Here is a 14,435-nt window from a genome sequence, read left to right as displayed (position 1 = left end):
GTATTTTCTCTGCTATGCTTTTGTATATTTGTGTTCATATGTGTAAGATCAGAAACTTAAACTTGGAAGCATTTTCCTCCATCTGTAATGCAATAATTTTGGAATGCTTCCTCTGCTCAATTAGAAAGCTTGAGTATAAGCAAAAATGTCATATTTACCCACATGCTGCAGGTAAAGAAAGGTACAGGGGAATCTTGGAATATTGGGAATTGAAATTTGACCCTGAAACCAAGAAGTTGTATGTAAGGAGGCTACAGAGTAGCATGGAATTAGTTGCTAGGGAAAGTAATTAGGTTAACCTTAAGAAGTTATATTTATACTGAAAAAAATGGAGTCACAAGTATAAGTGTGTAATACCTAATAACATGGCATACATTGCTTATAGTAGCTATTAAAAAGCTATTAAGCACTGCAGGAAAAATAAGAAACATAGACCGAAGTTTAATTGAACACACAAATGTGCAGCCTGTTTTCTTTTATTATTATTATTATTATTTTTTGCTATAATAACTCATGAAGTATTTCTAACCTCACTACATAGTTGAGTTATAAACTCCATTATTGTTTTATTTAAAAATACTGCTGAGTTTTAGAGAGCTAGTCATGAGGGACATCTCTTATGTAGAATGAGAAGACTATGCAAGTGTCATGCCATGTGTCTGTGCTAGGCATCTTGGATACAGAAAATGTGTTTAACCCAGAGCCTGTAACTCAAAGCTTTGGAGGCTTAGTTCTGCCCTCTTCCCGGTGGCATTCCAGTTGTTGTTTTTTTTTGGACCTCTAACCAAAAATATGCCAGCTGATGCATTTCTTAAAACCAGCATTATACATAGAGTGCTTAGGTCATGTGAAAATGTTCAATATATATGCCCTGTGTCTAAATCAGAATATTATATGCATTTATTTTAAAAGCAAAACCAAACCAAACCAAAACAAAACAAACATAGTTGTTACCCTCCTATAATTGAAGCATTCTTTGCTACATCTAGCCTAATAAAGCCAGTTCTTCAAACATATTGAGTATCATAATTTATATGAATATTGATGCCAGTCTTACAACTCATGTAAAGAAGTTAAAATTAGATCAATTAGTTAGATTTAGAAAATCAAGTTTCAGACTTTCTAGACTGCATCTTCTGTGATGTTTTGGAATGCTATAGATAAATAATTTCATATTTCCTGTTAACATTCTTAATCAAAGATGTAGGATCTAAAGATTCTTTGGTAAAACCTTGCAAATTAAAAGTTGTCCTTCATAAGTAGGTCTGGAGTCTCTATGTTGTTTTTTCCTCAGCACTAATAAGAAATAATCTCTCTCAGGGAAATAGGACCTAGTTCCACAGTCATTCTCTGTTCTGAAAAAAATGCCATACCTCACCTTAATGGCCCAAAAGATGCTAGAGACTGACAGAGGATGTTTCAGTCTTGGTACTTGAGATGTGTAGACTCCTTCATTGTAACACTGCTATGCTGGTGTTTGGCGATTAAAAAAAGAATCCAAACAATTTATTTAGAAGTTTTTTGTTTTGTTTCGTTTTGTTTTGTAAAAAATATGGAAAAACATTAAATGAAGTAGGAATACAAGTACAAGAAATATGGCATGTTTTGTGCAAAACAAATGAAAAATATGCTTTTTGTTTTCAGCGGAACTTTCAGGTTTGCTCTTTATAGGAGATGCAATTCTGCAGGTGAGTAAAATGACAAATTCCTTTATTTATATTTTTCTAGAAAAGTGAAATGAAATCTATACTTATGAAATGTAGAGTAAGTCTTCTCTTTATTTTTTTAATAACAGATTAATGGAATTAATGTGAGAAAATGCAGGCATGAAGAAGTGGTGAGCTTTTCTGATTTTTAGTCTACTTTTTGTCTTTTGTAGATATTGAAATTATAGCAGTGCACTGGTATCATCTGTTTTATTGTTATTTCTAGGAAAAAAAAAAAAAGACTATATTCTAGCATGGTAAAACTGATCTTAGTAGGCTTGTTATAATTACTGCCCTCAGATAGGTTTTTCTGTATTAAAGCTGATTATTATGAGGATATTTGCTGTACATATTATGAACATTCTTCTTCTGGCTTATACCTATAAAATTTCGGCAGTGCTACACCTTTCTGGCTGTGTGAGGTCATTGTAATTTCAAAAGCTGTAATTTGCACTATGTTGGAATTTATTTATTAAAAAAAATACACTATAGCAATCAAAACAAAACTATTATTTTGGCTTCCTTTCTCTGGCTGTTACTTATGAGGATGTTCTCCTTCTTCAGTTGAGCCAGATTTAAAAGAACAAAGAATTTAGATTTCTTCTAGAGAAGCCATGTGTATTTATTTGAGAGATTTGTAGTAGGCTAGTTCCCTGGTATATCAGCTTTGGTAAAAGTGTCATATATTTTTGTTATCTTTGTCTTTTTGACTCTACTTAAATATTTTCAGAAGTAAAAAACACTATACTTCAGAAAATAATGCCAGAACAGAGAAGATTGCCAAATAAATTATCCTTAAATCCTGCATAGCTAATTTATTACCTGTAAAGCTTACTTTGCCAATTCAAAAATTTAGTATTTATTACTATAATGTATGACAGATGATTAAACATATGCCATTCGGGTGTAGAAAGAACACAAGTTAATAAAGATGAATTTCTGATGAACAAATTAGTGCAGACTGAAAGCTTAGATCCGTGCACTATTGCACCTCTCATAGTGTATTTGTGCACTGATTTTGTGTTGCAAATCACGCATCATTCTTTAGAGCCTTAATCCACCTTCTGCGTACAGAGGCTTACGATCATATTTGCAGTAGTTTTAAACTTTAGTTGTGCAACAGTGATCAGATTTTTTTTTTTTTATAAGCTTACTGTATTTGTTTGGTTTAAAATGCGATAAATTTCTCAATGGGATTTCAGTGGGGTAATGGATTTTCAAGACATGAAAACAATATAGAAAAATAGAAGTTTAGAGGAAAACAATATACAAAATAGAAGTGCAGAGCTACACATGCAAAGGCAAACTGAAAACTGGAAAGTTTATTCAAATGTGCCCAACGAGGCAGGCAGATTGACATAGTCAAAGAATCACAGAATTGTCTAGGTTGGAAGAGACCTCAAGATCATTAAGTCCAACCTCTGAACTAACACTAAGTCCTCCAGTAAACCGTATCACTAAGCTCTATATCTAAACGTCTTTTAAAGACCTCCAGGGATGGTGACTCCACCACTTCCCTGGGCAGCCCGTTCCAATGTCTAACAACCCTTTCGGTAACGAAGTTCTTCCTAATATCCAACCTAAAACACCCGTGGTGCAACTTTAGCCCATTCCCCCTTGTCCTGTCACCAGGCACATGGGAGAACAGACCAACCCCCACCTCATTACAGCCTCCTTTAAGGTACCTGTAGAGAGCAATAAGGTCGCCCCAGAGCCTCCTCTTCTCCAGGCTGAACAAGCCCTGCTCCCTCAGCCGCTCCTCATAAGACTTGTTCTCCAGACCCCTCACCAGCTTCGTCACCCTTCTCTGGACTCTTTTGAGCACTTCGATGTCCTTTGTGTAGCAAGGGGCCCAAAGCTGAACACAGTACTTGAGGTGCGGCCTCACCAGAGCTGAGTACAGGGGGACAATCACTTCCCTTGACCTGCTGGCCACACTGCTTCTTATACAAGCCAGGATGCTGTTGGCCTTCTTGTCCACCTGAGCACACTGCTGGCTCACATTCAGCCAACTATCCACCAATACTCCCAGGTCCTTCTCTGCCAGGCAGCTTTCCAACCACTCATCTCCCAGCCTGTAGCTTGGGGTTATTGCGCCCCAGGTGCAGGACCCGGCACTTGGCCTTGTTGAACTTCATACAGTTGGCCTCATCCCATTGGTCCAGCCTATCCAGATCCTCCTGCAGAGCCTTCCTACCCTCAAGCAGATCAACACACACACCTAAGTTGGTGTCATCTGCAACTAACTTGGTGTCTTTGCAAAGCAAAGTAAAAAAAAAAAAAAAAATACTTTGACAAGTAAAGTATTATTGTGTTATACTTTGTTTTATACCTTTCTATCCCACACAATCTGCTTCTCAGACTCCTCATAGATAATTCTTTCTGAATAGTAATAATAAATAGAAAACATTTTATCTTACCAGTTTTGAATGTATCTTTGTGTATGAGTAAGTGTTTTAACTGTTTAAGAAGCAAGTGAATATATATTTTTTTACTTTTAATTTTTACAAATAACTCATAAGAATTAAGAATAAATATTGGGCAATACTTAAATAAGATATATGGCATTTTTTAAACTTAAATATGCAGCAGAGGAGTTATAAAAACAATATTAAAAAAAAAAAGATAATCTTTTTTTTTTTTTTTTCCCCCAATAAATTCACTTTCAAGTGATTCAAGTGATATATATGTATGTGGATTAAATTTGTTTTAAAGCCTGAGTGTAGTTTCTACCGCTATAGTAGTTATATATCTGTTTATACATTGTTCATTTGAGTGTGGTTTTAGGCATAGCACTGAGTAAAGAGCACGTACAGAAACTGTTCTGCCAGCAGGAGTTATAGGTGGATTTTGTTTGCAGCATGCCCTGTGTAGTTTCAGTTGTTCTATCACTCCTGTCTTGCAGAGGCTTTCTTGAATACGGGATCCATAGCTCTAATCTCAAGGTAACAGAGAAAATAGGAAGTGTGGGTGGTATACTTGCTCACAGCAGTGAGCAGAACAGCAATGGAGACTTCATTTTCAATCCTTATCACATCTAGGTACTTTTAAAATGCCTATGCAATTTTCATGAGCTTTGTTTCATTCTGATTTTATTTTATATTATTTTATTTAACTAATTAAGACGTAGCAGGTATCATGTGAGATTATATTCATGTTTTGCTTTGTCCTGATGTCTTAGAAAATACTTGTTATAAACTAGTATGAATTTTTTTGCAGTGTGTGAAGCTGAAATTTCCCATAGGAAATTCAGACTTGTATATGTATCTGCAGTTCAAATACTGTTAATGTTTATTCTTGTTCTTTTCTAGATCCAACACTTCTTGCTGTTTGCAGAAACATTTTAAGCAAATGTGTGAACTTCATAGCTCTGTAATGAAAAAATCGGCATCATAATCAGTACAGCTTATGATATTACACCAGTGACAATTGGCTCTAGTATTTCACCGTGCCGTTTTTACTACACTACACAGATAAGATTATTTTCCCATTTGAATTTCAAAATTAAGTACTTTTATCAGATTAGGACTGTCTTTCATAGCAGGGAGAATCTTTCCCTGTTATATGTTAAATTTAGTTGGCTTAACAGTTGTGGACACTCTTGTCCTTTGTTGTCTGCCATTAGTTATTCAGTTATTAGTTATTAGTTAATCTGGTGATGTAGCATTTAGTGATGCACAGATAATGTTATTCCTCAAGTATACTATAATCTGAAGCCTGAGTATAACAAATTGATATATAGATAAGACTCTTATAAGGCTGGATATGTAGGTTTATTCATTTCTATTATACGTTACTAGAAGTATCTGCTCAGTTCTTTTACAAATTTTCTTAGCTTTAGGTGAGTCACTTAATTTTGAGCTTATTTTTCTGTTTGTAGAAGGTGAAGATATTATTCATTACCATGAAAAGATACTATGAGTCTCTATCAAAGACTGAGTGTCAGCTTGTTATTCAGCTTGGATTGTAAAGAATCCCATCTGAGTACAACATAACATTGCTTCACTCCAAGAGCTCTACTATGGTGAAATAGATACATGCTGTCTGTAGTGAAATATTGGCACGGGAAGAGGCTGGGGAGGCGGGGAACTTATAATTTTCTTTAAAAATATCTCCCAATATCATATTGGCAATTTCTCTCCAACAGTATAGTCTCAGGTTGAATTTGGAAGTAGGGAGAGTGTGTTACATCCTTTAATTTATATGAATTTGTGCTCTTTCTATTCTAGATATATTCATTATTTCTTTGATGTCTTTTTTGAATCTCCTTAACATTTTATAAGACTCTTTGAAAGCTGACATTAGAAATAGTATGCATAGATAGTCATATAAGTTTAGGCTTCTGTCTGATGAATATGGTCCAATAGTACACAAGGCATGAATCCACACACCTACTCTACACTAACTTAAGGGTTCACAATTAATATGATCATTCATAAGGCTAGAAAGATCTGTAGCCTGGAAACTAATTAATCTGTAGACCTTACCTCCACTTAATGTTGTTTGCCTAACATTAGGCAAAATAGATAGGCAAATTAGGCATGTTAGATTAGGCAAACAATAGATAGGCAATTAGCAGTATAATGCTGTTCTTGCAACATGAGGACTTTTTTGGTGGTTTTAAGGCTAGCCACTATATCACTAACAATGAAGAAATGTGTGAGAGTGAGAGGACCTTCTGTGAGCTACTTTCTCCAAGCTACCACTTAGTAGCTTGGAGTAGTAGTAGTAGTAGCTTGGAGTATGTGTCAACTCAGTTGCATACTATCTAGAAGCCGATCTAGTGTGGACGTAGTGCATCTTTTCTAACAAAATGGCCTGAAATGAGATATCCACATGCATTGCATTGTACCTTTGGCTTCCTCCTTTTCCCTATATTTAGCAGGGTTGTAACTGTACCTGTGAGTGATATCAGTTATATGAAGGTGATGGTGTAGAAACAGTTGCTTAATTGCAATTATATGAAACTGAAAAAGCTCTTACTCTGATTTTTTCTTTTAAAAGTGTTATCATCCTTTTTTTTTTTTTTAATTAAATCCGTTATTAATTGTTTCAGTAACATATTTTTTTTTGGTAATGTTTTTAAAAGAAGAATGAGCATATTGTATTTGTAAGGCAGGACATGAAACCAAATGATCTGAAATCTCACTCTGTCTTGACTCTGATGAATATATCTGTTGGTAAATTAAGTTTTTATGTTATCTTTACTTCCTTAACTGCGAAAGAGAGACCTATACTATTATCACGTTTAGTTCACTGAACATATGAAGTACTTCAGAATCTGTTAGAGAAAAGTATCTTTAGAAAATGTTTTCTATTAATATTGTGCTGTTTGGTGATAGTGATAACAGCAGCCTGTACATACACGTTAACACCTTCTCATATTATGTGGCAGAGATCCTGTACTGTAAAACGCATAGCACAACCATTTAATTTTTTCCTTTGTAGATTGAATGAGGGCTTTAAATATTGAAGCTGTGTGGTCAGCACTTCGGAGGGGGGAAAATACATAAATAAATAAATGAATAAAATTTCATTCTTCAATTTGAACGTTTTGGATATCCAATAGTTTTCTTCATAAGAAGAGGCTGAGTTATTACTTCTTCCATATAGCTGTTGTTTTCTACATGTGACTCATGGATTACAAGAAAAATGATAACACCACTTTAACTACTCTGATATAATTAATGAAAACTTTTATGATACTGTATTTATAATGTCCTTATTGTTTGTGAAATTTGGAGCTAATAATCTGGCAAGTATTTCAGCATTGATTTGAAATGAGTGCACATCAGGTAGCATAGAACCTAGCAGGTGGAAATAGTTTGCTGTCTTTTTTTAGGTTGGTTGGTTTTGGAGTTTGTTGTTTGTTTGTTTGTTTGTTTTTCTGTGTTGTAGAAATTCCTTGTATTAAAATACATCCTGGAATTTCATTCTTTCATGCGTTTAGCTACGCTTTCAGTGTTCAAATAAATATTTTTCATGTCATACTCAGAAAAGACCCGAACTTATTTAAGAACTTTGATGTTAGACTTTTTAAAAACAGCAATTTGTGCTGCATGTCTAACATATCTTTTTCTCAACATAGCTCTCCCTATATTGGTCATTTTATCAAGACTTCACCTTTTAAAACTTTTCATCAGTTCTAGTAAGTTTTAATAGATGGGGTAGAACATGTCACCATGACTAGTATTGAGTCTATTTGAGTAGTATTGTTTTTTTCTTTTTACATAGCTATGGTTCTCAAAGTGAAAATCTATTGGGGTTTAGTGTGATAGACTGAAAGAATTGACAGTTATGGTGTGACATCCTTCAGGTGGTTGCCATTGCTTCCTTCTTTGGCATGCAGTTCTATTATGGCTGAAAGCCTGTGCTGCAAAGAAAATAGACAACTGAGCAGAGGTTTTAATGTGTGTGCCATTAGACTTGATTTGTTTTTGACATCGATACTTGTTTACATTGATGCTTTACTTAACATGGCCTTGAACACCTCTAGGGATGGGGCATCCACAGCTTCTCTGGGCAGCCAGTGCTTCATCACCCTCTGAGTGAAGAATTTTCTCCTAACCTCTAATCTCCCCTCTTTTAGTTTAAAACCATTACTTTCTGTTCTATCATTACCTGCCTCAGTAAAAAATTGTTCCATCTTTTTTATAAGCCGTCTTTAAATACTGAAATGCCATTATGAGGTCTCCCTGGAGCTTTCTCCAGGTAGAACATACCCAGCTCTCTTATGCGTTTTTCATAGGAGGGGTGCTCCAGCCCTCTGATCGTTTTCAGGGCCGTCCTCTGGAGCCACTCAGAGATCCACATTCTTCTTGTGCTGGAGGCCCCCAGACCTGGATGCAGCACTCCAAGTGGGGCTTCAAGAGTGCAGAGCAGAGTGGCATAGTCACCTCCCCCAGCCTGCTGGCCACTTCTCTGTTGATGCAGCCCAGGATGCAGTTGGCCTTCTGGGCTGAAAGCACATGCTACCAGCTCACATCAAGCCTTTCATCTACCAGAACACCCAAGACCTTCTCTTCAGGGCTGCTCTCAATGAGTTCTCCCAGTCTGTACTCATGTCTGAGATTGCATAGCTGTACAATAATTGAAAAATAAGAAAATGCTAGTAAAGCATGAGAGGCCTAATTGTTTTAAATCTGTTTTTGAGTGGCTGTTATTTCATAAGACACAGTCCACTAGTTGTTTCTAGTTGTTTTGATTTTATTTTTTTTTTAACTTGAAATAATTACTTCATAATAACATAGATTATACAAGAATAGCACAGAGAGGATCAAGTGCCACCAAATGGCAAATGAAACAAAAATACACAAAGCGCTCTGTGAGTCCAGAACAATTTAGTGTAGGAAAAAAGAAACCTTCTATATACATAAATATCTTCGCAGGTCTCTATTACTTTTTTTTTTTTTTTCATTTATCCATATGATCTAGAAAATATTGTCTGAAAGGCAACAGAATTTTCTTTAAACAAGAAACAGCCATGTGGTGGGAAATGTTCACCTGTAAAAGTCACATTCTTTATTTCTTATGGCTTGTCATGGACCCAAACATTAAATAGGACAAAACAGAGCATATGCACTATTTTAGCTAGTCAGAAGGATTCACAAATAAAAGGCATGTTCAAAAAAGTACAAATATGCATATGCAGGCATAGAGAGTTATGACATTTTCCTAGCTGTTACAATATCTGCTTTAACTAACCAGAATTGTCATTTTTCTGGGTATAGAAAAATCAGATGGGTGCAAGGAAGAAAACTGTGGTGCAGATGTTGTGACAGAAGGAAGAAATTCTTCATTAAAATTGAAAAAGGTTACCCTTTCTTCAGATTGTAGTGCAGAGACAGGCAGATATTATTGCCTCACCGTGCTGTTTGTACTTTTCTGAACAAGATGGGAAGTAGTCAGTGCTCAGGCTGAAATGGCATTACCAGGATAATGACGTATCTTTAAATTACGTTTATGTAGGTAGAATGTAGGTAGCTCTGTTCTACTTCACATGGCCTTGTCAAGCCAGTCCCAATTCAGAATACATCAAAGGTTCTAATTATACTCCCCCATTAAAAGGAAAGTACTTTGCATTAAAACAACGACCGTGTTTTAGCATGTTGATGTGTAGTAGTAAGTACTGAGGGTATCTATGAATTCCCTGAAATACTGAAATACCTTCTTATAATAATCTGAATATAACATATTTACATACTAAATAATTAGACATATTTAACAAAATCTTCATCATACCTCAGTAACCTTAAGGGTTTTTTGGCATCTTTTACCCAGTCAGGTTTACATAAAGATATAATATGAAACACATTAAAAATCCCCTGTGCACTTCAGGTATTATTTTTTTTCAATGTATTATTTTTGACTTAGTGATTGCAGAGAAAAGTGTTAGTGATTGCAGATAAAAGTGTTAGTGAGAGATAACTTTGGCCTTAATGAAAGCTAATAGATGAAACATTGCGTTTTAACATCTGTCACCCTGAAAGATTACAAGGTTTTACAAGCTATTTAAAGCATTGTTCTATCAATCAATAAATGAAGTTTTAGGGTAAGATAAATCAAATGCACAACAATGACCACAGAAACAAATCTTAGACACAAAGTAGTATTTTTTTTTTCTAATTAAAATCTTGGGAACTTTGGAATTTGGCAGTACAAAGACATTTAAAATTTTACTTTAACGTCTACAACTACAGCTTTTAATATCCAAGAAGTTATCGAGACCTATTTTTTTATATCTCAGTAGGAAAGTGTTATATTGCAAGAGTGTGCTTGTTGGAATTATCTTTTTATCCTTAGATAACTTTGAGTTGTGTAGCATCAGCATTGTTTTGCTTATTTTCTGAATTTTTATAGCACACAGAAAATTGTAAACCAAAATTATTAAGGTTTGGAAGACCTACAGTTTCTAAACTTGGGGCCTCTGGTTTGTGCATTCATCTGTGATATTCTGATTTATCACCCAGCAGCAATGTAACAATTTTTATAAAGCATTTTGTTTTTCTTTTGTTGTCAGTTTTTTTTTTCTTTTTTTTTTTTTTTTTTTCCTTCGGAGAACATGTCCATGTTATTTAACAGTCTATACATTCTGTTTTTTATAGGAGTATTAAGTCTGAGATGGTAATTAAATGCTGGCAAGATAAGATTTTTGTGGGATTATTGCCTAATTAGGAAAATAAAATAAGGGTTGAAATGTGATATCCAGTCTGATCATTTGGGGTAAATATCTCAGATTTATGCTTAACCTCATAAGTTATGAAGACCTCATTCTATAAATTGATAGAACTTTAATTCAGCAGCACATTTTCATAATTATGCTGAAATAAAAATTGGCTCTTTTGTCTACCTATTATATGTTAGTCTTTTTTCTTTCCAAAATGTCTGTAGATATCCTCCAGTTAGTTCTCCAGTGTGAGTACCCTAACCTCATTTTTTCCAAGGCTTAAAATATAGATTCTGAAAATGATCCTGAAATGTTTAGGCAATATCGCTTGTGGATGTTCCATATCACAGGATAGCTGTGTTGAATCCCAATTCAGCAAAACATTTATGCCTTTGCCTAAAACTATCAGTTTAAGTGTTTTGCTAAATTTGGGAATTCTTTGTTCCTTTTTTTTTTTTTTTTTTTTTTTTTACATATATTTACAAAGAACAAAGTCAGTTTCTCATCTTCAGCTAGATGCAGTAAAGTTCTTTTGTACTGAATAGCATTAAATGCTATGAAAGACTTTTATTATATGTTTTCTCAGATGAAAACTTAGTTCTTTTGCCATTGAGCACATTCCCTGAAGTAATAAAATATCTTATTATGAGATTAAATCTTGAGCTGCTGAGAAGTTTAGCAGACTTAACTGCATATATTGATCTAAAACATTACTTCAAATACAAATTTGTCCAAGAATTACGCTTTATGTCATTGTGAAGTCAATAACATTTAGTGTTGAACAAATAGCAGTAGGCTTGCACATTAATATTATTCAAATTCAGAATTAAAATTTGATTTCAAACTCTTTAAGACCATTTTGTATTAATTTTTCATGAGCACTTATGTGCTGGTGCTTGATTAGTGTGACTGTTCATGAAAAGTAAATGTTAAGGTCATATTTGCCAACAGCAAATTTTATATTGAATATGTAAATGTGAAATTTGCCACTAGCTGTTTGTTCGACCCCAGTCTTGCAATGTGATTAGTGTAAGCACACCCTTATTCTGGAACTGATCCCGCCCTGCCCCTGAACTGAGGCTCTGCTTTGTCAGATAAAATGTTCAAGCAATGTTTTCAATGATCTTAGACATATCTCTGTTCAGAAAATATTTAAAATTTAAGAATGTATTTCAAATTGCAGGGCCAACTGGGAGACTTGAAGCATTAGGAAAAGAAGCAGTAGCCATGTTATGCAGTTTAGTAATGTGCATGAGTTTTGAATATTGTTGATGATCTTTTCACAAACAACATACAGAAAGAACATGCTTGTTTAGTAAATGTTGCAAAGCTGTGTAGAAATCTGTAGATGTTGTTGTAACAGTATTGTAGATGCTTCTCCCATTTCTCTAGGAATCTTGTTTTGCTTACTATGAGGATCACACATTTCTTCCAAAGCAGCTACGATTGATTTTTTATTTGGACTGTAGCAATGAGATTGATTCCAAACAAAATCTGACTCCTATTGTAAATTTCTGAATTATCACACCAATGAAAGATTTACATAAATAAATTCTATTATAATGAAAGCATGTAATATCTGTAGAAGCTGAAATATACATATTACTGGAACTAATTCAAACCAGAATTAGTCATATTGACCTAAAATATTTAACAGATGGTGGGGTTGTGTAGTTTAGCTACATGGTGATGGCTATATGAGCCTCATACAGTTGTAATATACAACTGGTAAAATGTTTTATTTTGCTCGAAAGAATTAAAGCTCCTACTTCATATCCTTTTTAAAATATAGAATAAATGGAAGTTAGTTTCTGTTTAGAAGTTTAGAAACTGTTTTATGTTTTCAGTACTATTAAGGGGTTTGCTTCATTCTTCTCATCCAGTTGTTTAGAAACTCATTAAATATATAATTACAATAATATGTGTTTATGAATTAGCAGAGAAGAATAGTAGATGCCCAGAAGTTGCGTACATAATAACTTTCCACATAAAAATAAAAGTTATGAGAGTTTAAAGAGTTATTAAAACTATAGAACCACACTGATTGTTCAGTGTAGCTGAGTAATCCTAGAGAAGGAGAACCATACTGGGGTAGGCAATGTGAAAACAAGGATAGGCACTTGTGTGATTCAGCTCTGTCGTATACACACTACACATAGCTGTATTGAAAAAGCTCAGAACAGAAAGGAACAGAAAGAGAACAGGAACAGAAAGAGTTTAGGTGAGAGTCTTCCAGTTCTTTGAAATTTTTGTTTGTTTGTTTGCATAGGTATTTTCTTGTCATGAGTAACTGCATCATTTAAGCACTGAGGTAAGGTCTGTACATGAAACATGTCAAATTTCAGTTGATTCAATGCTTACATTTTAATCAGAACATTAAAATGCATTTTATTCATGTTCTTTGTATTCTAATATGTGTTATAGAGTACAAGAAACATTAAAATGTAATGTTTCTTTCAATCAAAATACTTTTCTTTGCACTATACAAGTACTATTCTTTGTACTCTACAGTATCCTTTTATAAAACAAATACTGATATTTTATTTTCCACTCATTTTCTTGTTAGAATGAATGATCATTCAATAACTAAGAAATGCATATTTGTGTACTTTTTTCTTCTATGGACACAGTTCAAGACCAGTAGTAGTCCATGGAATATAGATTTGGGAATGTTAACAAAACCCATTGTATGGAAGAGAGTTTACATGAGAATCGACAGGCTGATGTTCAACTGGGTGATTCAGAGAAGTACTGGTCACACAGAATCACAGAATGGCTGAGGTTAGAAGGAACCTCTGAAGATCATCTAGTCCAACCTCCCTGCCAAGCAGGATCACCTAGAGCACATTGCACAGGATGGTATCCAGGCGGGTTTTGAATATCTCCAGAGAAAGAGACTTCACAACCTCTCTGGGCAACCTGTTCCAGCACCCTGTCACCCTCACAGTAAAGAAATGCCCTCTCATATTCAGCTGGAACCTCCAGTGTTTCAGTCTGTGCCTGTTGCCTCTCATCCTGTCGCTGGGCCCAACTTAAAAGAAACCGACTCCATCCTCTTGACACTCTCCCCTCAGGTATTTATATACGTTGGTGAGGTCTCTCCTCAGTCTTCTCTTCTCCAGGCAAAAGTTCCCTCAGCCTGATCTCATATGACAGGTCCCCTAATAATCATAGCCGTCCTCTGAACTCACTCCAGTAGTTCTGTGTCCCTCTTGTACAGAACTCTGTGTGCCTCTTCAGCCCAGAATTGGACACAATACTCCAGGTGTGACCTCACCAGGGCTGAGTGGAGGGGCAGGATCACCTCCCTTGACCTACTGGCAACACTCTTCCAAATGTAACCTGTGATACCATTGGCTTTCTTGGCCACAAGGGCACGTTGCTGGCTCGTGGCCAGACTGCTGTCCACCAGGACTCCCAGGTCCCTCTCTGCAGGTCAGCCCCCAGCCTGTACTGGTGCTTTGGGTTATTCCTTTTTAGGTGCAGGACCCTTCACTTGCCCTTGTGAAGGTTCCAAGAGGAACCTTCATGAGGTTCCTCTTGGCCCAACCCTCCAGCCTGTC

The 14,435-nt window shown here is 35.3% G+C and overlaps 1 protein-coding gene across 1 annotated transcript in view; it reads left to right on the top strand.

The window, feature by feature from the left end:
* Positions 1–14,435, top strand: part of SNTG1 (syntrophin gamma 1) — a gene marked incomplete at both ends in the record, with an annotated part of 193,048 nt that overhangs the window by 52,980 nt on the left and 125,633 nt on the right. Inside the window, 2 exons of the mRNA XM_084281661.1 lie at positions 1,645–1,688; positions 1,796–1,837. Of these exons, the coding sequence (XP_084137787.1) occupies positions 1,645–1,688; positions 1,796–1,837 (86 nt within the window). The remainder of the gene's footprint in view (positions 1–1,644; positions 1,689–1,795; positions 1,838–14,435) is intronic.

The sequence above is a fragment of the Netta rufina genome, assembly GCF_964035555.1.
Source record: "Netta rufina genome assembly, chromosome: 2".
Classification (NCBI taxonomy): Eukaryota; Metazoa; Chordata; class Aves; order Anseriformes; family Anatidae; genus Netta; species Netta rufina.
This window is presented reverse-complemented; position numbering and strand designations above follow the sequence as displayed.